This window comes from Gambusia affinis, linkage group LG07 (assembly GCF_019740435.1).
Source record: "Gambusia affinis linkage group LG07, SWU_Gaff_1.0, whole genome shotgun sequence".
NCBI lineage: Eukaryota > Metazoa > Chordata > Actinopteri > Cyprinodontiformes > Poeciliidae > Gambusia > Gambusia affinis.
The window spans coordinates 20,459,212-20,486,507 of NC_057874.1; the positions used below are offsets into that span (position 1 = coordinate 20,459,212).

Here is a 27,296-nt window from a genome sequence, read left to right on the forward strand (position 1 = left end):
TAAATCAAGCAGCTATGTTCAAGAAAAAACACATCGTTTGTGACTTCTTTTTTGCCACAACACAATCATATTTACACAATGTTCACATCTATTTTCAAGCTGACAGAATTTTTAGCTCCGGAAGGGCAAAGCAAAAGAATTCTGAAATGAGGAGAACTTGTTGCTAAAGAGGGAATTGAGAGAAAAAGGTAAAGAAAATTCATGAGAGGGAGAGAAAGCTCAATCAGGGACTGTTTTCACCAGCAATAAGGGACAACATTTACCCAATCATTGTGAAGTCAATCCATATACACCAACTCCACGGCAAATAATTGGTGTCAAAAAACTTGCCTGTCAGTCCACAAGTAGGTAGCAGTGCTCCTTTACTCCAAGACCCCATACTTCACCCACTCTCAACCCTCCACCCACTTCCTCCAAGAAGTACTCAGTGTTGCACTCAGAACCTGCTGATGTCTTGTGCAATTTTCACTCTCCGCAACCAGCAGGAAATTTAAGCAGGATCAGAAACATTTTTGTCTCAAACTACACAATTTCACTGAATTGCCAAATTTAGACACAAAATCCATGATTCATCCATAAAGGTCACAGTACAACAAGTAAGAATGTGTAGACTGGCACCACCCTCCAAATGACATCCATCCATGAAAAAAAAAAAGAATTTCAATACAAACTATTTGTGTCCAATCAGTTCAAATAAACTATGTCAAGATGCTTGATGCCATTAAAATAATTATTTCTACTACTAAACCCTGTGATGATTTCTAATCGAGGACAACTGTCATTTTAATTTTTCTCCAAACTCTTGCTCATCCTCTCACTTCCATCCATCCATCCATTTTCTAATCACCCTTTGTCCCTAATGGGGTCGGGAAGGTTGCTGGTGCCTATCCCCAGCTAATGTTCCGGGCGAGAGGCGGGGTTCACCCTGGACAGGTCGCCAGTCTGTCCTCACACTTAACGAAGGAATATTTTGAATGTTATTCCTAATTTCAAAATTTTTCTACTTAAAGAAGTTGCATTTTTTTCTCTTTTTTCAAAAATACTTAAAGGCAAAAGTGCCAAATTCCAACCTGGCTGAGACCCCCCCCCCAAAAAAAACAAAAAAACAAACCAAAACTAGAGCAAATTAATTTTGTTGACATTTGCTTTACAACTTAAAACAAATTGTCCCACAAAGAAAAGGGGTACCATAAATTGCTCCACATATATTGTCACATATTCTCTTAAAAGACATTCTGTTTTAAGAGCAACAGCAGCAGAAAAACACAAATTCACAAATCAACCACTCCTTTTATCTCCAAGTAGTGCCTTTCTGTGGTAAGTGCAGACTTCTAAACCTATTCCACTGGCATACACTGAGATAAATTCAACTTTAACATCTCAAAAGCAAAGTAAACTTGTGTCAAGTGAAGTCTTTCATTTTTATTCTTGCTACAATGGCAAAATCCATCATCAAAATTGAAAAGCAACAGCAGTATTTTAAAATGATTTACTTACAGTGAAGGAGAAAACGAAGAAAAATAAGTTAGTGGCACTTGTGATTTTCCAAAGTATCCCTTTTGGTGCTGATGGCAGTTGTAGCAGAACGTTTATCTGTCCAACACTAAATATAATCAAGGGAGCTTGCAGCAGACGTACATAGCAGGCTGAACCAGGTTTTTCCACGAGGCATGGGCATTGTAATTGCTATAAACAAACTCATTCTGAAAGGCTAAAAAGTTGTAAAGCCCATTAAAGTACAAAATAGATTTGAGCTCTGTCTCAAAATCAAATGAAGGGAGGGAGAGCTGCAGAGTAGGAGAGATGAAGGAAGAGAGAGAGGGGAGCAGGGAGGAAGACATGGGCGTTATGCATTTACGACTCACTTGTAATTATAACCAGAACCTACGTAAAAAAATAAAAAATAAATCTAAAAAATAATAATAATGATAAAAAATAGAACAAAAAAAATCTGACTCATATTCTGTGCATCTAAAAAGGATTATTTTTCACAATGAAAATCAAGTTCTTGTACACAACATTGGATCAAAGATTCTTTAAGAATCTTTATAAATACTGAAAATGGTTAATACTGAGTCACTGGAACAAAGCCATCAATAAATAAAGTCCTTTTAGATTACATTTAGCATTTTGTCACACACACTAAACAAATATCAAACAGTGATAACATTAGTAAATAGAAAAGGCAGTTTTCAAATGATAATGTCATTTATTGTAGGGATGTCGATATACTGACTTGGCCTTGAGTGAAACACTAATCTTTGTAAAATCACGAATCAACTGAATAACCTTTATTTTTATTTTTATTTTTTTTAAAGTGAGATCACATTCATGGGACACATTCAGGTCTAGTTATTGACACACCTGTAGACTCAATATATCACTTAAACAGAGCCTGTTTAAGTGATATAAACAGGCAATATGACAGTTGAAGTTTAAAAAGCAATACATCATGTCCCAGAAAAGATGGGTGACAAAATCAATATCAATCAGGCTAGAGATTTTTGAAGCTTTGGGATTCCAGTGAACCTCAGCAGTATCTAAATGCTTAAGATGGAGAAAACAGTGGTAAACCTTCTGAGGCATAGCTGGCCTGATGGACCTATTCCATCAAACAAATTATCTCAGAGGTGTAAAAAATAAAGAAACCTGCCAAAATGGGCAGCTGTGGGAGAATCCCAAGGCCAAAACCCCTCTGCATAAAAGCAGAATAAAAACACTCCTTACAAGTCTTATGATCCGCAAGACTTTTGGTGAAATATTTTGACTGTTGCTCAAAACACACAAAAAAAAAATTGATGCAAAGCTTGATATATTGCTTAAAAGGCCTATCTATGATAATACTTATAATTCAGTCTCAGACAGTCATTACTTGAAAGCAATGTTGAATTGCACTTGCTCAATATAAAATAGCACAGAAAAATCCACAAACAAGCTGTCAAGATTTAAACCTTGGATCTCTGGACTATAAGGAACAGCGTTAGGAGAAATTATTATCCTCTACTGAATTTAATATCATATGAAAACTTGGGTAAATGCAATTTCCAAATGATAATTTTGTTTTTAAGGGAAAAGCAGTGTAAACCAACTGAAGCTTTGGGATTCCAGTGAACCTCAGTACAAAATAGATTTGCTCCATCTTTGCTCGAGGCAGATCTAACAGAGTTTGATGTGCAGAGTTCAAATCTTCCTTCAGAGGTTCTCTATATGCTAAAAAATGTTAGAGAAAGAAATTATTTTTGCCATGAAATAATATTTTAGATATTATATTCAACTTTGCAGAGTTGTTTCAATCCATCCACAATTGACTGTTTTTATGCACAACAGCCTTGTTAAGCTAAAGTCACTGCATCTCAATCAGATCTGAATCTTGACTATGACGAGGCTGCTACAAAACCCCCATTTGAGCCACCAATAAGTGGACTGATTGGTGTGCTTTACATAGCTATTTGACTGTAGTTTAAAAAATCTGAATAATCACAATTACATCATGACTTATTGAGGGACACTTTTTAAAAAGGGCCTGGTTGGTTTGGAGATTTTTTCTTTAATAAATAAAGTTAGTCAGGAAGAACAGAAAACTCTGTTGGGAGGCAAATACTTTTTTCCACACTGACATTTCATGCTTTCTCAGTTATTCTTCAGTAAAAGTAAAAAAAGAATAAAAGTTTGCATCTTAGCCATTTTTTCTGTTTTCCTTTGCAATCACTGACAACCATGAGTCACCATGAGACGAAGAGAAAATATTTGGCCTTGTAAACAAGCAGGAACTACAAGGGAAATTTAAGTCTTGTTAAACAAATTCCCCAGATCCAAGTGTGCCTACACACTAATGAGTCTCGCATTATTTTACTTCTGCACCGAGACTATTCTTAAATACCTTGACACAACACAGCATGTGTGCACTAACAAATACACAACATGCACAGACACACAGTGCTTAAAGTCTTAATAGAATACGATGACACATGAGACAGAGTTGAGGTCTTCCCATGCTCCCCTGCCCTTTCTGTTGGACTTGGACATCTCCCACAGTAGGAGCTGTAAATAGACAATACCCCCAAAATCTACAAACACACACACAAGCAACCACACAACATAAGTAAACATAAGCACACACACAAAACTATACTTAGATGCCTACTCCAGCTTGCCACAATGTCCTCAAACTGTTTCCTCCCACAGTGAAATGGGGCACATCAGTTTGACTCCTTCAATAAAGAAATGAAAAAACATACTTCTTCCCTTTGGCTTTCAAAGCATAACAGAATAGACATTCACATGCTATGCTTTATCAGATGTATAGCTCAACATCACCATCACAAATCTAAAAATGACTGTGACCATTAAGATAGCTTGGAAAGATGCATAAACCCATGCATATAGAAAATGGGAATCTTTGACATATGATTGAATCCCTGTAGGCAAATAGCGAGCTAAAATACTTACTTCATTATTTATGTAGAAATGAGCAACGGAAATAAGGCAGAAGCATGTTCAGGAGATCTAGTGCCCTATTGAAATGTTTTATTCTTACATTTTTATCTGGCACTTTACAACTAATTGCCCCCTTATCTTCCTTATTTTTCTTAACAGTTGTCCCATAGCCCGTTTGTAGGAAAAATTTTTAGTAGAATATTATTAGCTTGCCATTAGAATAATACAGATAACAAAATTAAAAGATGTTTAATAAATTAAATCAGAGAGAATTCAAGACAATCTTTGAGGTAACTACAATTTAATCCAAATGTTTCCATTACTAATTAGCTTTAGGAGCCAAAAATGTGCAGCTTTTGTGATCTAAATTTGCAGTATGATGGCTCTACACTTCCTGCTCACATCAGTCTCTTTGCATTTCCACACTTAGTTTAATACAGCACTATTGTGTCTCTGCAGCAAATCACTGACTTTACTATTACCATGTAGATTATTACCTACAAATATTTGTCAATGCCACCAAAAGGCTTAGATTCTCATCTCCTAGGTAATACCCATGTTCATCTTCATCTTAAAGGTATTTTAAAGACAGATCCAAAACAGACAAAAAGGTCATGATCAACCACCTTTACAACTCAAATACTACCCAAAATGATACAACAGATGATGGTACAAAAAGTCTAGATAATTCGTAAATAGATTTTAGAATGGTGATATGACCTTGCAAAGCATTTATACTCTAAACTAAATCCTTGTAGGGTTTTGTGTAATATCAAACATAATATGAAAGAGTTTAATAGTGTAAGTGGCTTCCGATTGCATAAACATATTTCCCTTCAAAATTGTTCTATGTCTATGAATTACTCTTTGATAATACAGGCATCACAATGCTAATTAGTAGCATTCCTATTCTTTTACATGCTAACCTTTAAAGTTTTCTTAAGTACAACTATCCTAGGAAGAAAAATGTACTCCCACAGAAATCATTAATTACTATAAACAAAACAAACATGAGTCAATCACAATCATTCTCAAAATAAACCAGTGACTAATAGAAATCTCCTGTCTTTCCATTACAGCTATAAAGATATGATTTGATCCATTTTAGCTTTGATTGATCATTTATTCAAATTCAAACATTTTAGTTGATAATAATTTTTTAAGAAAAAAATATAGGCACAAACACTATGTAAAGATTTAAATTTGTTTGTGTCACAAAACAGTAAACTATCACCGTCAAAAACATGACAGCCATTCCACTATGAAACCTTACAAAAACTCCCACTCTTCTGACATCCAAAAGAAAAACAACAAATTCTTAGAAAAGGTAAAAACAGCATGCCAGCAGGAGAGAACTAAGTACCTGCTGTGTCTCATACATGGCAGGAATTTTAAGCCTAAAGCTGTGAAAGTAAATCCAACCAACATTAAAAAATATATAACATTCATTAAATAAACATTCATAGGAAAGTGCAAAACAAAACAAAAAGATTTGTCACTTACATTACTGCCGGATATAATTCCTCTAAAATATAATGTTCAGAGCTCCTTTGGTTTTACCAAGGGTTTTGTTGAGAGCCAGGTTTGACCTGGATACTCCAAATACAAACGGCTCACTGTAAGCCCATTAATGTCTGTTTATCCTACAAGTGTAAAGAGTCCACTTTCAGTAGAATTCATAAAATCAGCAGAGTTAACACAGCATTGCTAAAGGCAGCAGGGAAATGTCAAATATGTAAAAAAAAAAAAAAAGTCTGCATGTTTAAAGTTATCATAGCAGGTGTGGATGTAAACAATATAGCGGACATAAACTAGTACGACCTGAGAGTTTTCATAAAATAAACTTTTATTATAGTCTTATATTCTATTTTTCCATTTTCTTGAAAATTTAGTTCAGATCAAATTAAAAATATTTAAAAATAGGCTTAGGCAGTGACAGCATGCCACCATAGGACTTATGATGCTTTTATTCAAGCAGCTGAGAGAAATAAAACAAGAAAGAGAAAGCACACAAGAAGTAATTACTGCATGACTTTTCATCCATCTGGCAAGGGATTCTGTAAGGAGGATAATGCACGTGGTGTCGATTCTGATTGTTGCAGTGAGAATTGGTCATGTGAAATTACTGCCACGATATGAGAATGACAGAGGAAGCATTAAGGGTGTAGTGGTAATTAACGGTTCTGATTAGAAAAAGACAATTGCATAAACTATTTTATGCAACAATCCTAAGGTAATTAGGTTTCCCTAGAGTTTACCTGGATAAAATGATTGGTTACCGGTTGTTTTCAGTTTTTTAGTGTTATAGACCTGGCACATAACACTTGCAACATTTACAGACAGAAATTATGCATGTGCTGTAGTGGCACAGGGGTTAAGCACAATCAACTATCAAAAAAAGGCCACTAGAGCCAATAACACCAAAAAAAATATAAAAAGAAAAGAAATTATGCGTACTATGATAGACTTAAGGTTACACTAGTTTTTGTTTGCCTTATTGTAACAATGCTCTATGACCTCGCACATCCTGGGTATTTTGGACACATTTAACTAAAATAATGGAAACCCACAAGGTTTACGAAGTGACCAAAATATAATGCATTACAAATTATTTCTATTTAAGAGTTGATCTTGGATTAGCAGATCCCTAATGGAAAACTGTTGCCTTTCGCTGTCGATCATTGTTCCTTGTGTGTCGAGCCCATAACGTGCTGCTGTGTGAACCAAGTAACCCTATGTGGGAAAGGATTCTATGTCAAAAAACTAATTCAATTAATCTGCAGTATGTAGTAATGCACTACATTTTTCAGATTGATCGCATCCGTTAACCCCTTAACATCGACAGTCCTTCGTTATAGCTCAACAGAATGGACCACAGGGGAAGTAGATACAATAGAACTAACAGAAGCCCCCAAAGACAACTTGAGGGTACACCAAAATTTACTGAATAAGGAGGAGATACTTAATCAGAAGCGATTAGAAAAAACATAGCATACATAAGTATGACCAGAACAACTCCAAGCCACATCTTAAGCAATCTGATTAAGCAAAAAATAATGCATGATAAAAGTAAGCTTCCCCCTAACTTAAGAGAAACTTAAGAATATTTTCCACAAGGAGCATCTCTAAAGAAATGTGTTGCAATATGAATTTCAAACTAGCTAAAGTTTCTAAATCCATAAGCTATATATATATATATATATATATATATATATATATATATATATATATATATATATATATATATATATTCGTTTCCCCCTATTATTGATTAACAGTGAGGAGGACAGCAACTCCTCTCCCTTTTAGTAATGATTTCTTTGACCAGTATTCATAAGATAATGAGATCCATATTTATTTTCTCTATAATTTAAGTCAATTTTATCTTCTTTTTGAATACAAGGTCAAGAATAAGGATCATGTCTACACAAAATGTGTGTGTAAACGGGAAACTAATACAGTCGAATTCATCTCAACTGCATACCTGCAGCAAATTACACGTATCTGTGACAACCATAGCAGACGGAGAGGGTAGCAACAGCGTGTCACTCCCGCATCTCACTACCAATCTCTGGATATCTCCAAATATGTCCAAGCTCTCTTACCAAGCCCGCCATGGATATGCAAAAAAGGAGCAATTATATTTGAGAGAGATCTGCAAATCTTAAGCGTTTCATACCTTTCTGTTGTGGGCACCGGAAGAGAAGCAGGTGGATCATGATGAATGCATTTGGAGGATCAGGGGATGAATCGTAGCGGAAATCGAGACGGAGGGCTGAATTGGAGCTCCCCTGTGAAGTCACGACGCGCGTTGCCGAGCTGTCTGTCCACTTTACAGCTCCTTTTAATGTACAGATGTTCTCTACATCTACATGTGGAAGACAAGCACAGTATCATTATAGCCTATTTGAAAAACCTACTGGACCATATGTGCTATGTCTTTACAAAGTTTAACAGAGGAAAAATACAATTTTAAGAAGTTATTTGAACAACATTTTTATACTAAGTACTCAAAAGCGGTTTAACAATAGCACTTCGGATGTACTATTCTCCGTTACCGTGATGTTTATTTAATTCAGCCTGTTTGCTAGTTTTGTTAACACTACTGTTTCTTAATGGATTTGGTCGTTTTAAACAAGACATACATTTAATAGCGTTAATGCCATGCGAAAACATTTGATTCCTTACCTTGCCAGTTTTTACACAGACTTGGCCTTTATGGAGTGAATTTGGGTCGTTTGCGGTAACTGGCATTCAACGGTTCATAGTTTGACCCCATCCTAAGGAGTTGTATTCTGTTCTTTGCGAATGAAATTGAATCCCAACTTCTAACTTCCAAAAATAAATAGTCGTTCGTTCTTATTTACTTATGACGTGTTTACGTTTATAAACCCTGCCGCCTCCAACTTGATTTAGCTAACAAAATTATTTGACCGCGTTAAATGAACAAACATGGTACTATTGTTTATAAATTGACCTGACTTTTGAGGAGCACAGCTTGAAAATATTCCTCATAAGCTGCCCAGTGTTCCGACTACACTGACAGTGCTACCCGACAACCCAGACACAAATTACTTCACAGGTGGTTCACATTTTTAAAGATGGCTGCCAACAGTGGAACAAGACGGAATTTGTTGAAACGAACTACACCTAACGGTTATCATAGACAAGTAAATTTTGCAATGCTAAATATTATATAAACACATTTTATTTATCGCTAACTGACCTGATTTGGAGGAACAAAGTGAATATGACACTTCACCAGCTGTAAGTGTCCCAGCATAATTTGGAGTGTGAAGAATGCCAAATTACATTATATTTATGAAATTTAAGTGTCATTACATCAGTGTTTTTTTTACAACTGAAAATAAAGAATTAGTGAATAATTAAATATTCCTCAATTAAATTATTTAATTTTTGAAAGTAAATACAGTTGTTTCATAAAAAATATATTCCTGTGCTGAAGCACATCATGAATTATTTAAATTGTCAACTTGACCCATTAAACTCAGCCTCCCAACGACTAAGGAGTTCAAACAGCAAATCAACAGCAAGGGACATAACTTTCACATTTGTTATGTCTCCAAGGTCAATATCTTTGCTAAAAAGTGCAAAAATAACTCCAATAACAAAAAACAACTTCAGAAATAATTGGTTTATAAATATAAAATGCGTGGAAAAATTAATTTTATTTTTAGAAAAATTAATTATTACATCACACTAAACTTCTGTTTTAGGTCAGTTTTTATTCGTTAAATTACGAGATTTTTAAGCAAATGTGCATTACTTTCAATAATTTTTTAAGTTTACGTAAGATTATGATGCCTTTTAATAATTTTAGAAAATTCAGATAATGATGACATAATGTTCTGTAAGTTTCTGATAGGCAGAACAAGTGATGGTATTTTAAGGCAACAGTTCAGACATACTTTTTGTATGTGTGACATCTAGCAGAATCAAGCAACATTTTATGGAGGGAGTTGTGAACTTACTTATACTGGGTTTAATTTCCTGATGGCTGAATGCACCACAATCATCTGTTCCAACATGCACATATAAAAATTATAAAAATGTTCCGGCGTCATAACATTTAGGAAAGAAACAGGTTGTATGTACCAGAAATCAACATAGGAATCCACAGAATACAAGCCAAAAAAAATTAAGATACTGACAGGGTTTAACCCATTAAATAGTTTTTTTTTTTTTTTTTTCAGTTTTCAATGATCCAGCAAGCCTGTTGCTTGTAGCTTAAATAGGTTTTGCATTCTTTTATTAACCCTGAGCTCACACTATTTGCATCTGAAATTATTACTGCTATATGTCTACTTTGATCCGCTTATCCACCTATTTTAAGGTACATTTTCAGCTGTCATATTGTAGTAGGCAACATGCAGGGAGTTGAAAATTCATTTAGTTTTCCATTACGCAGCACATATTTCTTCAACACAGATTAGCCGCAAACATGCCTTACTGGCCTACATCTTTAAGAAAACACTGCTTTTGTGAGCTACAGCTAAACTTTGTTTTTTGGCAGTCAGTGTTCACGGAAGTTTAGTAAAGGAACGCTTAAAGGATGCTGATCGTACTAAAGGGTCAGAAAGAGATGGCAAACACAAAATGCACGTTTCTGCTGTCCAACTGTGGATGCTGTGATACATCATGAACTGCATCAGTTTATAATACAATGCTGGTGGTGATGCAGGCTGCAGGAGATTAATGGCTATGAGATTTAGCAGAATAGACGATTAATACTGTACTGAGTTTTAATTTGGATGTAAATTAATTATCAATTTGTAGTCAGCTATTGCACAGATAATTACAAGCAGCAGTGCCCTCAGCAGTTACCTCAACCTCTTCTCTGTTAATCAAAATAAAAGAGGCTGCATCTCTACATATGCAAAACACCAGTAAGACACTGACTGGTCTTACTGTGGGAGCTACAACCACTTTAGCATTCTGTGAAAAACCAAATATGAATATCCCAATATTTGTTTTCTTTTTTTAAATTACTGGTCATGTATATTTGTTTTTGCAGAACCATTTAGAAGAACATAAGGATGTCTGAAATTAACACTCCTCTTTTTGATAAGGTGGAAGTGAACTAAAGAAAAAAAGTCACGGTAGCAAACAGAACCTGCAGGATGTATAAGTATACATCAAAATTACCATCCCACACAGAAAAGCTATACAGATTTCTAAAATTTTAATTGAATATTATATTAAATGTAATATTTCCTCTAGATCCTCTAGATCTGTAAGGAGGGTAGAGATACAGTGAAAAAACAGTTTCACAAAATATTGAATCAGGCAAACTTTTCAGATTCTGTGGGGGTAGAATGTTAAACCATACATTATTTGCCTTCCATTCCCAATTGTGCACTACTACTCTGTATTTGTCTACTGCAGAGATGATCCAGTCCAGGCCTGTCTTACAATTTTTAGATGCATCCTCTTCTCCAGCCACCTGGATAAAAGGAACGGCTTGCTACCATGCCTCTGCACAGGTGAATGCTATGCAAATGAGATGATTCAGTCCCTTAATTCAGGTGTTGGAAAAGAGATGCAACTGAAAGTTGCAGGTCAGCAGAACTTGAGGGCTGGATTTGGGCTCCCCTGGTATGTTAGAAAAACATGTTTTTCTAACATACCCCCTGTTGGGCTGATTGGCAAAATACAAAAACATCAAAAGAACATTTTTAACTTGCTACTCTAAGAAGTTGTCTTACAAAATTAACATTAGATATGATGTGATGGTTGGAAAGCCTTGGTATCTTTATACAGCGCCACGTTAGCAGTATTCTTCACTTTAAGCAATGTGGTTTCAAGCCGTAGTTTCATTACTAATGAATAAATGTGAGCATTTTCCCATTTAATTCAAGGCAAGAAAGCAAAGTACTTCCCAAAATTTCATATTCATATTTTCTGTACTGCTGTGAGCTTCTATAATCCACTTTATTGTATTTGTTCTCTGACCTTGCTGCTAAACTAAATCAAAGTCGGTCAAAACATCTCAGCCTAAATAATAAAAGTGAGGCCCATTTTTATAATACTGCAATGAAGTCAGACTGCAGAGTCCCACACACATTGTGTCTCCCGCTGCCATTAGGAAGTCTGAGAACAGAAAGAAAAGAACATGTAGATTCTTAGTCACCTTTGATTTATTCTTCTCGTCACTTAAAATATTACATTATCCATTTGTGGCTTTTTTTTAAATGACAGAACCCTTTGTGTCCTTGAAGTACAGCAGCCCCCAAAATCCATTTCACCCTTTAAATACCTCCTCCATTGTCTGAGAACTCCCTCTGTAACGAGCACAATAGGTTTATCTGTTAAATTCACAATGGCCCAAATTCCTTTCGCAATTATGTGCCAAAATATAATTACTGTGGACTAAGCACACTGCAAATAAGCCATGAAGCAAAGTAACCTGCATCATTACCATAATAAAGAAAATCAGCCACAGTGACAGTTAATCGAGTTAGACCATTTCCTGGAACCTTTCCTCAAATGAGTTACTGGGGAAAAAAATACTCTAATATGCCATGAATGAACCTTTGACATTAATTTCAGAGTTTCTCACTTTGCTCCAAACTGTTTCCAGTCTGGAGTTGGTGATGACAGCTTCTGTCAGCAGCAGAGGATCTATCCAGAGTTTATTCCCATGTAAGTAGGAACAGTCATGCAGACGTGGTGCTGGGTTGATACTCAAGTGAAGCGTGTAAACTGTTGGCCCACCAGAAGCAGATCCAGCAACTGTGAATCACTCAGCTGACGGATGAATGTGAGAGTCTACTAAGATATAGTCAAGGATAAAAATCTACACCCGAATGGTTCATTGACACATATACGGGACGCTGTTTAACACAATTAATTTAAACATCTTTTAAAACATGGACGTGTTTTTGAAGTCAAGCTGTTGAGTGAATTAGACAGATAAACCTCGTTTGAATCAGGTTTTTCAAAGCAATAAAAAAAAGGATCTACACATTTTAAACTGTAATTTACTTCTTTTGCATCATTTGGGGGGTTAGAAAACTCAGCTAAAGGGATTGCATCAAAGACAAATGTTCTTTAAGTGGCTTGAGTTGATCTATGCTTCAGCGGTGGTTGGAAAAACTCTCACGTAGAGAGTTTTGGTATGGAGAGATTTTACCGATGATTCAGCTGGCAGTTCTGAAAAAAAAAAAAAAAAAAGAAAAATTCATATATTACATTCATACTTGGAAACATTATTGTTTTTGCAGGACTTGGTGATATGGGTCAAAAATAAAATCTCAGATCTTTTTTTCATACAAAATCCAATTTTCAATATTAATAAAAAAGAATCTTCTCTTTTTTCTAAAGAAAGAATTTACAAGTGAAATATTTCAGTAATTCCTTCTGGCAAATGACCTGAATTCAAAGTTTGAATAAGTGAGAAAAAGATAAATAAAAAATCCAGATTTAAAAAAAAAGGCAAACTCTTTACAAACAGAAAATTGGATTAATTGATTAAAACTGATTTATCACTCAGCCCTATTTTTAAGACAGTGTAAGTAGACATGATGCATCTCTTAAAGTTGCTTTACAATTTCCAAAGCTTAAATTGAAAAATAGCTCTAGTTTATGCATGAGCGAGTACTGCTGCACAATACGTTTGGACAATATGATCAGCATTTGTTGAAAGGAAGCCTTAAATTTATTGGCTATTATGTTCCAAGTTTAATGAAAACACACTTTGCTTGGCAATATAACATTCGCCTTGATGGGTAGAGCTTCTCCGACAGGTAAAAGTCTAAAAAGTCCCATTTAGTGACTGACGTGAGGTAAATGTTGATTATAAAAAGGTGCTTGCCTTCAATCTTTACTTAGTAAAACATGTGCAGCTCCTTATACGATGTTTTAAATAAATGTATTCAACTATCATTAATAATTCAGAAGATGTTGGAACTTTAGTTCACTAAACATAATTCAGACTTCATGGTCCTGCATGGCCACAGGTCCTTTTCCTTTGCTGATTTTAATTTGGAAGTGAAGTTTAAGCTCACAGACAAAAATGTTGTTGCAGCCTAAAATAATGCAGCATAGTCAGAATATGAGCAAAACTTAAAGTTTAAAAGTACAGGCTGTTGAAAATGGCTGTGCCCGCTGCACTGTGAGCATTCTGCTGCTCAACTGTTTGAGATATTTTAGAGCTAAGAAAAACAAAATGCACGATATGCATTTCAGTATTTTGTGCAAGAGCATTACAAGCTGTGTTGCTCTTCTACTGAGGAATATTTACAATCCAGAAAATGCACCAAGAAACTGCTGCTATAGCTAACTCCACGTAAAACAGCTGGAGTCACCATCAAATATTGTTGACTTGGTTTCCCTAAAATAGTTGAGCTTTGTTTTATGGTTATTGTTAATTTTGCTTTGAACAGGATCTTACCATTGGAAAGATCCTGGTCCAGGTAGAGTTTGAGGCGTCTGCTGCGGAGGCCGAAAACCTTGGCAGCCTCAGAGAGCAGACCGGAGTGGTCGAGCTCATTCTGGCCAACTGGGTTCACCAGCAAGAGGGTGCCAACATCTCCAGCCTGGCACTCTAAGAGAGATGTGAGTTACATAGACCATAGTCACAATTTTGCCACCAAATGTCATTTTGACGCATAATGAATGGTAAAGAAAGACCAAGAGAAACTGTGAAAGGGACTAAACCTGAAGAAAATAATAAAAATTTGCTTTACATTCACAGATTGTATTTTATTACCCGAAAGGTAACTGGACACATTTCTTTGACATTTACTCCTTTCGTAAAACCTGTCTATAGTTACAGTTTATTAATGAACTGAAATGAATTACTGGAGGATTTTGGGATGATAAATCAGAACAGATGCCATTGATGTATTTATACAGTTTGAGCTTTCTAATGTTACTTTGCCAACAAGTCTGACAGAACTGTGCAGGGATAAAATATAGATTTGTTTTAGCTGCTTCTCCAACTGAAATCAAACAGCATCAATCTTCCAAAGTTCCTGAGATCCAAGGCAAGTCAGAAGACCAAAAACTGTCAAAGTATCATTTTAAAGTCAGGAGTCGTTTCAAATATGAATGTGGCACCTTTGATAAAACATTTCAATCTTGCCAAAGTTTTCCAAAGAAGAACAGCTTACATTACAGTGTTGAGTCACTGGAAAAATGAATCAGGAAGAAACTATCAGCTCTTATTCAGCCATAAGTTATGTAATATAATAAATAAATAAAAGCTCTAATGGCTTCTGATTATAATAACACATTTAGCAAATAATTGCTGATTTGTTGATTATAATTACAAAACGCATGCCTTATTCATCAACAAAAGCAAACCCAACGTGTTTCTCACCAGCCGGCTGTGCGTTGCACAGTAACAGGTTTACATAGGGACACAGCAGGGTGTCAGCGGTGGGCACGGCGCCAGGAGAGGAGGGTCCTGAAGTCACTAACAAAGTTTTGCCACTGTGGGCCTGGAGGTCCGCTCTGCTGGTCAATTCTGCAAAAAGACAATAAAGGAAATATCAGCAAACACCAATTCACAGGAATTTCCCAGTCGGACTGATTTTATCAGAATTGGAAAAAACAAATCGATCTACAGCTTTTATACTCATTCTTGTTTACTTATACACATAAATATAAATGTAGTTGGTGAAGATTAGCTGTACCTGTACACCACCTCATAAAGTATCTCCACCTCAGTAATAAGGTTTGTGAAGTGCTTTACTATTACTGAGTTCAAAATACAATTGGTTGCACTTCATTTTATGTTGCCATACAAGAATAACTTAAAACTGTGTTCAATAAGTAGGAACCATTTTCTGTTGGTCTAACATATCTCAAAAAACACACGTTTGCAGGACTTTTAAAAAAAGGTTTTGTCGGCTCTAGTGGCCTCTACTTGACAGATGTAATACATCAAAGTGGGTTGTGAGAAAGGGGGAAGACATGAAGCAAAGCCAGGATGGGACTCAAACCTCCAGCAGCCACATTGAGGGCTGAGCAAATATCTGATTTTCTCAGAGGTTTAATTTGGGTTATCTGCTCACCTAATCTGAGTTTAGTTTCTATTCTGAAATGTGTCATTTTCCTTGACATTCATTGATCCATTGTGTTCATTGGGCATTTTATGAAATTTTAGTATAATTTTTTACAGTATTTTAAGTTATTCAGGGCTTTAGCCAACAATTCCTGGGTTTAGATGTGGTTCTAAATTTATTTGGACTTTGATCACTATAAATTCTGATGGATAATGAATAAAGATAAATGAGGAGAGTGTCAAAAGGAGATGGCAATGGAAGAAAGGCTATTCATAACCCTAATGGTTTGAATTTATAATGTTTTTATTCTTTGTTATAGCTGTATTTTCTTGTTTTTAGAAATACAACATTTTTTTTTTACCAAGGTTTGTAACTTGTCTGTTTGTGTACTTTTAATTCTCTGGCAAGTGTTTATTTCATGTTAAATTTTATTGTACAGCATTGTGGCCAGCCCTGTTATTTTTCAAAGTGCTTTATAAGTAAAGAGGTATGGTATGGGAAATACAGGTAGGATTATATATCTGAACCATTTCTCACCGCTTTGATCGCTGAAGAATCTGAGCGGGGTGTTATTGATTCCAAAGATGCTGCTGCACACTTTCTTCAGTTTGTCCAAGTCTAGTCTGTTATCCCCTTTGGGATTCTCCAGCAACACTACGCCCTCTGAAGAACAAAAAGCACAGCCACGCTGGATTATCAAACGCAGGCACTACACTGAAATTGTGCCATACATGCAAGGCCGCTGAAAATCAGAGGAATGTTAAATATTCAAAAGCGAAGAGAAGGCTGTTTGGAATCATCAGCCGTTTGGTTTCTTTTATATTACCTTGTTCTTTGTTGTTGACTTTCACTCTGAGGTTAACGTACGCACAAGCTGGTCCGTTTGGTGGCGTTTGTGAGAGCGAAGATCCTTTTACTATTGTGAACTCCAAGTCTGAGCCCTTCAGCTGCAAAATCCAAATAAAATAGTTTAATTAAAGCAACAAAAACAATATAATGTTTTTAACTATAATTCATTACCAATATCAAAATTGCAATAAAATGTTGAAAGATGTGTAACATAATAAAAGGTTTTATTTATTCAAGATTAAATGAATGATTTGATTCCTAAATCAAAGGAATCAAGTCAGTCATTTAAAAAACAGCGATTAAACAGGAAAATGATGCCCTACTTATGGATTTTCAGCACAGGTCCTGTTTAAAGTATGAATCCATACCTGAGTCTTCTCCTCAATGATGACGCTGGCAGTTTTTGGGACAGGGAAGGGCAGGAGCGGAGCCTTGGTGGTCGCCAGAATGAAGTCAGTATGAGCCTCAATCACAGATCCCAAGTACTCCCCCTCTGGCTGGCAGCGGTAGTACACCGATATCTCATCTGATGGCACCAAATGTGCCTAATGCAGGACAGTGAGGAAAATTACAAAGTTTTTAGGTAAGAGCACACTTAAACACTGTGTGTTTAAGTTTTTATTTTGTTACCACTGAGCTTAGAAACATGAGGGAAGGCTATTATAAGAACATATGTCTGCTAAAAGCACCGTCTGAACAACACTTCAACTTATCGTACTAAAAACAAATAATTTTTTATGCAGAAAACATTTTCCTGGAAAGAAAGGAGGCAAGGGTAAACAAAATGGACGGCCAACAAGATACATAAACGAAGGTTTGGGAATACAAAGGAGAAAACAATGTAGGAACAAATCAAGACAGAAAGGAACACCGGGGCATTTTGCTGGATGAAAGCCCATCTGCTTTGGCATCACTTGCTGCCGGCTCCCGCTAACCTTGACATATTCAAACACATTGATCCCATTCTAATCTACAGTATGCAGCTGTGCACATCTGTACGCCAGCGTACACACTGACTGACGGAAGCGAATGCACGCGCTTGAAAACACACCTCTGCTGTAGTGTGCAGCTCAAGGGCAGGAGAAGCAAGATACCAAGCAGCAGTCAATCAATGGGGGAAAAGTTTTATAGGTTTTCCCTGGACAAGGTCCTCCATCTGATTAAGTTCGTACTTGGAGTGCGTCAGATCAAGGAAACGTTGACCCCTGTTTCACAACGCACCAACAAACTACAACACGTACCAGAACTGCTAAAAAATTAATTCCCATCCACAGGGTGGAAAATTCCTGACAGGTCTCTGTTTGAAATAACTGGAGGAATTTAGGTTGGCCGGGCGCCAGCGCACAATGCTACTATAGGGGGATGGAAAAAACTGCTTGTTTCTTGTGACAACGCAACGCTGTTGGCTAATCCGTCTTTACTCCCCACACCACTTCAAAAGCCCCAATGTGAGAATCTGAAAGGGGCCAGACTGTAATTAAGCTTCTATTAAGCCTGCCTTATGATGGAGAAACCTCTAACTGTGACGCTGTAGTGGAAAGATTTCCAAACCGCCCTGACAATAGAGTGGGACATAAAGAGGAAGGGAGGGGTGATTAAAGGTGGAGAAAAACTTTGATAAAGTGTTTCAGCGATGTTATTACTGTATAGCTGCAGGCATAACCTCTGAATAAAATGAAGGAATAAGGATTAGAATGGCAAGTTCTTTGGAAAAACAGGATGTCATGTTCTGAATAAATATTTTTATGTAAAGATCTAATGAAAAAAAAAAAAAAAACCCTCCAGAGTCCTTTGATTTACTCAGCCTCCATAGAAACACAGTGACCCTTCCAACTGTAACCCCAGCTAACAAACACTGGATCGCAGAATTCAGTACTAGTTTGTTATGTGTCAGCCCGGTTCGAGGAGCTCCTGAAATAAACGCCTCACCTTTTTGCGTAGCTTCTGAATGCGGTTGATGACCTCTCTGGCAACGCCCTCGTCTACCATGGACTGGTCTGGGGTCACGTCCAACAGCACAAGCACCTAAAAGGCAGGAAGAGAAACACACGATCACAACCAATCACAAACTTTAAAGCAATCCCAACTGATGACAGAGAGATGCCGGACACAAAAACCACTCTTCATGATTTTTTTTTTCTCACTTTCACTGCTTTTTAATTAAAAACTTTAATTAATTAAACTTTAATTAAATTGATAATTAGCAAAAAATACACTCTAAAAACAGAATTTATTGCCAACTCAATCAGTTTAAATTTCTAATAGTTTCATTTTACAATGGAAAGTGAAATCTAAAATCAACATATTAACTTTGTATATAGACATTACTATGATGGTTCCTAGTAGACACCTGAAAATGAACCGTTGTGTTCCTTACAGACATACCAATACGAAAAGAGTGCAGCATTCATACAGCAGCTGTGATCAAATGCAAATGTTTTTGGAGCAAATCTGGTTGCATCAGTTTGCAAAGCTATGAATCAACACCTTCTGCTGCCATTTCTGCTGTGGAGTTATTTTATTTTCCAACATACTGGCTTTAAATGTTTGGGAAGATAATTGCTGCTTGTGCACCAAAATGAACTGAAAGGTTTTTATCATTTTCACCGGGAAAATGATAAGTACAGTTTATTTCCCTCTGATCTAGTCGACAAATGCTGACTACAACGTCAAGTAAAGAAATCAAAGACACAATTAAATATTCAGTTACTTATAAATACATATTTAAGCACAAATGATCTTGTTTCATTCAAAAGTAAATGACTCAATCTGCTCAAACAATATGAAAACCAACCAGCCTTCTTCTACCTCATCTCTGGCTAACTTCCAGGTCTCCATCTTCACATTTTCCATAAAGTAAAAAATGATTTAAAATTTGTTTGAGACTTCTTTGAAACCTGACTACTTCTATAAAGGGGAAATAATTTCCTTTAAGATGCTGACTAGTGATTTTCTAATTGTGTGTACCGGACTTGTTGATATAAGTCAAGCATTCTTTTGCTGCATCATCCCAAATTAGTTTCTGCATTCAGAATGTTTTAATAATACATGTTTATGCAAATGAGATATCAATTAAACTATTTTTTTAATCTGTTGCAATCTGTAATTTCTCCTAAAGATTCAAGAAAGGTTATTTGACACTGACACAAAACCTACTGTGCTGACCTTTAAATGCTGACTTCAAGAGTTATGAATTTTTGCTGTTCCTGTAACAAGCAGAAATTGGTGCAGAGGCGGAATTAAAATTTTAAGTTTCTGAATTATGTTCACGCACAAACTGCAGGAACTCACCGTTTTAGTTGGAAAAGTGGCAAAAACATATTATTCACCTTGTGATTTGAGTTTATTTTAGTAACAGCTCCCCAGGCTGCTTTTTATTCAGCGACTGAAAGGTTTTCATGTCAGGAGGTTAGAAAGGAGACACAACAAGAGGAAGCTTTAATCTATGAGTTATTCAAGCAGTCTCAATATGGAAACTAAATTAAAGCAAAGAAAGCAAATGTTGGAGATTATATGGTTCAATGAGTCATGTCAAGTCCTTATCATAGGAAGGAAGGAGAAATATAGGAGAGAAAAAGACAGACAGATGAGAGCAACATAGTTTGTGTGAATGAGTGAATAAAGAGGAGAATTAAAAAGTCGGTTCAGCACACTGGTGTTAAGGTGCATCTGTGTGCTGTGTATTCGGCTGGAGGAGTACTGATTAGAAAGGCCCTGTGGAAAAAGGCGCACTGCATGTCTCCATTTAGCCATGAAATGATTTCATACATCGCACGCGGCAAAGAAACCGTTTACAGAAACGGCAGATGGGTGCAACAGCAGAGAAGCAGCATCGCCTTTTAGATGATTTACATTATGAGTCACGATAGAAGACGACACTTCAGGAGTGCAAGAGTATAAAAATGACACTGATCAACTCTGAAAATGAATACCGTGTTTTAATCAGAAGCCTACCTGAGCATCAGAGTGAGCTTCATACTGTGCAGCTGAACCAGAAGTCTGATCAAAAGTGTACATCAGCCGCAGGTCCTCCTCATGGAGCTCATGGCCGTCCACCACAATGGACCCTTCAAATTCAACCAGACAAAATCAACGCTGAAAAAAAGCCAATAATATACACACCACCGTCCTGAATCAATTATGTTTGAAAGAAATCTTTAGTTAGATGAAGAATGAAATGTGCATGAAGTGTTGTAAGATGCATTTCCCCCTTTTTGAGATTCATTCAGTCTTTTGTTTGTTTTTTTGCCACATTGGTAAAATGATTCAACTAACTTTAGTATCACACAAAACCAACTCAAGTAAATACAGCATGCAGCTTTAATTTCTTTTAAAGAGAGAAAATCATAAAACCTAAAGTGATCCTACATGAAAATATAATTGTCTCTTATAGCCTTAAGTTTGGTTTATGCTTGACTAATCTGTGATATCTGCACAGTGCCGTGCAGCCAAATTACGTAATTTGAGGAACCACGCCTCTCCGAACGGCCCAGAGGCTCGTTGGCAGTAATCACAAATGCAGATGTTGGTGAAATTCCTGCCATAGAGACACTTGTTCTCCAATGCCTTTCCAATAAACACTATCTTAAAATTTTAGATCTGCTCATTAATTTCAGTAAGTACATCATTTTTTATTTTATTTTCATTAGATGATGAATTCACAGTGTTTCTATTTTAAAACTGAAAAGCAGTAGGATTCTTTTCACTTATGAGTCTGGGCTTTAAAACAATGCAGAAAACTGTCTACCTGTAAAACATCTCCATTTTGCCCATGGCAGCAATTGGTACAATTGGCCATGTCTGTGTTCTCCCTTTAAAGCGTGACCACAATTCTGTCCTTTTTACTTGTTAACCCCTGGAGGCTGCATGAAACAGTCTCCCTGTTTCTCTCTAATCTGAGATTTCCACACTTTGGTTTCCTGTGTCGCTCGCTGCTTCTTTGCCTTTTCAATCTTCTGCACTGACCCCTTTTCTTCTATCTTATCAGACATAATGGGATCAAAAGTACAGGTAAGGCAATAATAGCTACCAAGCGACAGTTATTCCTGTGAAACTGCTGTCCTCCTAAAATCCAGACTGGAACAAGTTTTAGAGCCATGAAATGTGAAATTAATGTTTTTTAAAAAGTTGAACGCAAGTTACCTTCACCAGTTTTATTATTCAGTTTTTCTTCATGAACTTTAAAGTTAAAGAAAAAAAAAAATCTTTCTTGTGCTTTGACTTGGTGGAACTACAAATATTTCCATCTTTAGGTTTCCTCCTGCCAACATTTTCTTCCATGCCGTATGAGGTCCATCTCTTCCTTTTTTCCCTCCAATTGGCCTGACTTCAAACATGTCAGTGATTGAAAATCTGAAGTTCCCACAGCCCAGCTGACCTCTGCTGTTTCGCTCCCCAGAGACTCTGGGGGCTCTCCTCGTCTTTCTATAATTGGAGAGACAAGATACCTTGACCTGCTTTGATCCCAACTCGGGTTCTGATTGCATTCTACGGATAAACCGGCTGTGTGTGTCCGCGTGTGTGCAGGTTAGAGACGTTTACTGCAAGAATTTATTGTTTCCACTGACTGCTGTGTTGCTATTAAAATACTCGTTATTTGATAAGCAATTGATTAAGAAGAACATTTGGCATCTGCCCATCTGTTTTTGGTCCGAAAATATCAACAAGAAAAATCCTTTTTAGAGCCAGTCGAATGTAAAAGTGAGGAATGTTATCCCTGGAAACCACAAAATGGCCATAAGGTCCCCCTCTCCATTGGCAACTATCTCTATCAATATGCTTTAACTCATTATCTGCATTAATAAAAATAGTAAACGGGCTTTTCCACTGAGGTACCTGACATGTGATACGACAGCCCTCATTTGTTTTTGTTTTTTCCACATTCATTTTATTAATGGATGACAACGTGATGTAGACTAAAGTTTTCACTAAAATGTTTAAATTAAAAAATATATATACATAGCATAGTAGTAGTTTGGAAAAAGATGGAAAACTCTATTGGGTACCTGGACATTTTCTTTTGTTTCACTATTTTAGCTATGTTATTTTAGCCAAGACGTGTATTTTGGGGACTTAGTTTTTTTATTTCTTTATTTTTGTTGTTACTTTGAGTCCGATGTGAACAGACAATCTTTTCACATAACTCAGATCTGAAAAAACTGGGGAAGCTTAAGCTTAAAACAATTAAATCTTCATCATTCCGGGCGGAATGATGAAGATTTAAATATTTATGCCGTTAAAAGTCAGTGGCGCTTCTGCCCAGTTGTACCTGTTTTCTGGAAGGCCTCTAGCTGTTTGCTGGGGAGCTCCTTGATGGAAGCAGTCACAGCCTTGAAGGCCCCCTTTAATTTCTTGCCCAACACCATGTGGTCAGGCTCGGCTCGCAGACGGATCCCATACTTGTTCTTGTCTGTTGAAAGTGTCAACTGTCGCACATTAAGTTCCTGCGGGAATAAGAGAAAGAGTATGTTTTCCCAAAATGTACAGTCGGTGTGTCCTGGATGCCCGCAGAGATGATTAAAACTAAATAGAAAACTGTAGGAAAAAATGTTTTTATATCAAATAAAAGCAACTAAATTTAACAGAAAACAAGAGAAAACTGAACTGAAGATGAAAATCTCAGTAATCTATCTTACCCTGGGCCCAAAAGTAAAACCTGAGCCAAAATTGATCAAGACAGGTCATTAAGTCAAACAGTAAATGAGCCATAAAACTCCAATAAGCCAATCCTCTTCAGTCAATATTTTATCTTTTAGCCAAAAGGAAGAAAAATCTGTGATCCAATTGTATCCAGCGGCGCAACAGAGATACTAAATATAACCAGACTGACAGGCCTTCATCCCCTCCTCCTTTCAGTCAATCACCCTGTTCGGGTTGAGCCTGAGCTCTGGCATTGTTAACTTTCTGACAGTGAGCACAGAGAGTATTGCAGTTGTCTGAGTGGAAATGTTAAAGGCAGTGTGGGTTTAAAAATCTGGGCAGGATTCAGTCCATGCGCCTATTTCACAAAAATAACTAATTTTTATTTAGGGGATAAATATGGATTTGTGTGTGTGATGACTTAGACGGTGGCAGTTTACAGTGTACTGGTGCATCACAATGAGCCGAGGCTTCTGTCAGCACAAATGGTGACTCATCTGATATTCGAAAGAGCATCTCCAGCTCACTAGAGACTGGAGCCATCAGTTGAGACACCAACAGGCATGTCAGGGAAGAAAAGCTGAGCAAAGCTAAAATTCAGATGCAAGAACAGCAAGTGCCATTTTGTGCCTGACCTCTTGCTTTGCAAAGCTGGCACACTGCAACAAATGTGTTTTTGGACAGAGGATAAAAAGAAAATGCAATAATTGCCATGAAGAACTAAAAAGAGCAACACTATGTCTTGCCTTTTGCAGCCACCAAAATGTGCAGTTTCAAAACAAAATGTATCTGCTGAGTGCAAAGTCAGGAAGCTACAAATACGGCAAGGAGAGGCATTGAGACATCAAATGGTGTCGCTGAAAACAACACTCTTCAGTATGGACACTGATACTGAGTGAAGATGATTAAAATATACCTACTTTCAGCATCAATGAATGGTTTGAAAATTAAATAGGAAATTAAATTACAAATCTATTTAAAAAGAAAAAATTTTGAAGACATTTGCATTTTTGGGACATCTACGGTTCATTAAGGCTGTTAAAAAGCAAGACTTTCATCAGATAAACCTAGTGGCTGAACTTTGTTCAGCAAAGTTGCTCTGTTGCATCTTTTTAATGTTTCTGCCTTTGTCTGTCATGGGACATACAGGTAAGGATCTAAACTTAGAGCAAAAAGCACAAAAACACTAGTTGGCTTTGTTGCAGCAATGCTTTTTTGCAATCAATTTTAAAATTTAAACCACTGGAAACCTACAGTCAACATGGCTTCTTTGTTCGTCTTCAAAGAGCACAAAGCAATTTAGAAAGTTCTGACCCAAACTATTAAAAATATGCACTATTTTCTCACAAACAACTTAGTTTGCTTGAAGATGACAGGTGCGAACAAGTTAGAGTAGACGGGCCTAATAAACAAACACAACCAACATAATGGTCATGGACACTGTTGCTGCCCTTGTGTCTTTTTGTTAAAGGTTGTAATTATCGACATTTTTAAAAGTTTAACCAAAAATATTTGCCATTAAAAGTGTCTTCCGCAGTTATTTTGAAGGGTGATGCAGATGTGCAGGTTTGGAAAATCCTGATAAAATAGATGAGTATCAGTTTTTAGAGTCAGCTTATCTGACATCTAAATAAAAAGCCTTTTAATTAAATTCAGTTTACTCCAGAGTCTACACAAAGTGATTCTACAACCAGCATGTGTGACAAGTACTACAGTAAAGATGAGACAGTTAGCGTTGCTGCTGAATACAGTGAACACTTTGACAGTCACATTACCTCAAATGTTTTAATAAAAACTACTCACTGTGTGTCAGCACTAAGTATTTAAATAACTATTTTCCAAGACATCCCCTTTGTCCTCCCTTCTCCACTCAACACACTACAAATTTCAGTGATGGCAGAGTGCAGACACAGCATGTAAAGTTACGCTCCCTCTGATGTTCATCATTACTGCACCGCTTCTGGAAAGTGAACATGGTTCTCAGGATGTTTTCTTCATACTGTATGTTTAAGAGTGCTGATGAAAGAGATGTAATTCATCAAGGTGCTCAAAGTTTACAGTGTTTACTCACTTCGAGGATGTATTTCTCCAAAGACTGGATGTCTTTTAGAGCCTCTGGATCCTGGTGGATAACTACCACCTCCTTCAATGGATACTGAAACACACAAAGGAAAAACAGATAAAGTATGTATATTAATGGCTGATGAACCAGCTTTACCAAATATATTTTACTAGGATTTAATGTGATAAACTAATGTAAAGTGGTGATTAATTATGAAGTGGAAGCAGAACTATACATACATGTAATTTATACTTACATAAATATCTGACTATGACATTTATTTGTATTCATACCCCATAAACAATGAACCAAGATTGTTCTTTTATCTTTAACCACGTGATTATAGGAGCTTGACTACATCTCCATTAGTGGTGTGTAAAATGCAAGTGAATGGTGCTGTACCTTGACAGGAAGGGTCTTTCTATCTCTAATCACTCTTCCCAGCTCAATCACAGACTGCATCTGAGAGACGGCGCTCTCAATGCGCTTGTCAATCAAATTATCCCTAAAAACAGAGGCATCAGTAAAGAAAATCCTGATTATCATCATATTACAAACAAAAATACAATATCTACCAAATCTTAGCAATAACGATGAGTGACTGCATTAAATAACTGAAATTATTTCACAAAATGTAATGCTTTTTTTTTTTTAAGAGCAAACCAACGGTAACGTAAAAATGCTTAATTTACCCCAAAGGGAAATTAATTATGATTATAATTGATATCATTCAAGTATTTTCAAAGAGTTGTTGAGGATGGTGATGCTGTGGACAGAAAGGATATCCAGCAGAAGTCAGTCTTGCAACGTCTCTGGTTTATACCTCTGACTCAAGGTTGTTGTTGGATGACAGTTTCATGACTGTCAAGCTTATGATGATATTTTACAGTAAAATGTCCTGGATTAAATCATCAGTAGTTACTTTTAAAGCAATTACTTAAGCAATTACTTTTGTCTTTAAATGTCTGCCATGAATGTTTAGAAAGCTGGGTAGAGATGAAGACATGGTTTGAACTTCCTCGTTTTCTCCCTGCTTTTCGGTCCTGTTGTGGACCCAGGAAACCTCCTTTTCAATTCTTCTGGAATTTTTGGGTTGGAGTTCAGGTATTTTTTGAGCTTTTGAGATGCTAATCAGCTGTAAAAACAAAACCTTGTTGCAACCGTCACCCATCATAGCAACTTTATAAAAGTAAAAAAAGAGCAAATATCCTTCTATCTGCACAGGATCCAAAATCAGGGGTAATAATTGTTCAAAGGAGAAAATGCCTCAACTGACAAAAAAAAAACAAAAAAACGATAAACAAAAGACTTCAAAAATAAATCAGAATGGATGTAACAGAAGTGTTACTACAATGAGCAGTCCTTATAACACAAACACCAACTAACTAGGCCCTCTTATGGTGCATCTTAGCTCCAATTAAAGCAAACTGTAATTAATAAACATAATAACACAATATTAAAATATAACCTAGTCATGTAATCTTCCTCAAGCGAGGACAAAAAAAGTATTAAAGAAAAAACAGAATGGCTAAAAATAGTCAATCATGGGGCGTGCTCCGGTGGCGTAGAGGTTAGCGCGCCCCACGTTTGGAGGCCTTCAGTCCTCGACGCGGCCGTCGCGGGTTCGATTCCCGGACCCGACGACATTTGCCGCATGTCTTCCCCCTCTCCTTCCCCCCTTCCTGTCAGCCTACTATGATAAAAGGGACCACTAGAGCCCACAAAAAGGACCCCCTGGTGGGTAAAAAAAAAAAAAAAAAAAAAGCCAATCATTTAAT

General features: G+C 36.6%; 2 protein-coding genes across 13 annotated transcripts in view; both read right to left on the minus strand.

Moving 5' to 3' along the window:
- The window catches only part of atp2b2 (ATPase plasma membrane Ca2+ transporting 2), a 119,028-nt gene extending 110,026 nt beyond the window's left edge, over positions 1-9,002 (minus strand). For 7 of the 12 annotated variants that reach the window (XM_044120895.1, XM_044120901.1, XM_044120898.1 and 4 more), the window contains exons 1-2: positions 8,626-9,001; positions 8,117-8,305 (exon numbers count right to left, since the gene is read on the minus strand). The gene's annotated coding sequence lies outside the window, so the exon portion shown is untranslated. Of the gene's footprint in view, positions 1-8,116; positions 8,306-8,625 lie in introns of all 12 variants that reach the window. The other 5 variants (XR_006370985.1, XR_006370986.1, XM_044120904.1 and 2 more) reach the window with 1 other exon arrangement.
- A 3,071-nt stretch (positions 9,003-12,073) lies between these two features.
- iars1 (isoleucyl-tRNA synthetase 1) overlaps positions 12,074-27,296 on the minus strand; it is a 46,357-nt gene continuing 31,134 nt past the window's right edge. The window contains exons 24-34 of the mRNA XM_044122410.1: positions 25,921-26,023; positions 25,528-25,611; positions 23,086-23,260; positions 20,772-20,884; positions 18,747-18,842; positions 17,186-17,362; positions 16,795-16,915; positions 16,506-16,631; positions 15,281-15,427; positions 14,351-14,503; positions 12,074-13,110 (exon numbers count right to left, since the gene is read on the minus strand). Of these exons, the coding sequence (XP_043978345.1) occupies positions 13,028-13,110; positions 14,351-14,503; positions 15,281-15,427; positions 16,506-16,631; positions 16,795-16,915; positions 17,186-17,362; positions 18,747-18,842; positions 20,772-20,884; positions 23,086-23,260; positions 25,528-25,611; positions 25,921-26,023 (1,378 nt within the window). The 3' untranslated portion in view covers positions 12,074-13,027. The remainder of the gene's footprint in view (positions 13,111-14,350; positions 14,504-15,280; positions 15,428-16,505; positions 16,632-16,794; positions 16,916-17,185; positions 17,363-18,746; positions 18,843-20,771; positions 20,885-23,085; positions 23,261-25,527; positions 25,612-25,920; positions 26,024-27,296) is intronic.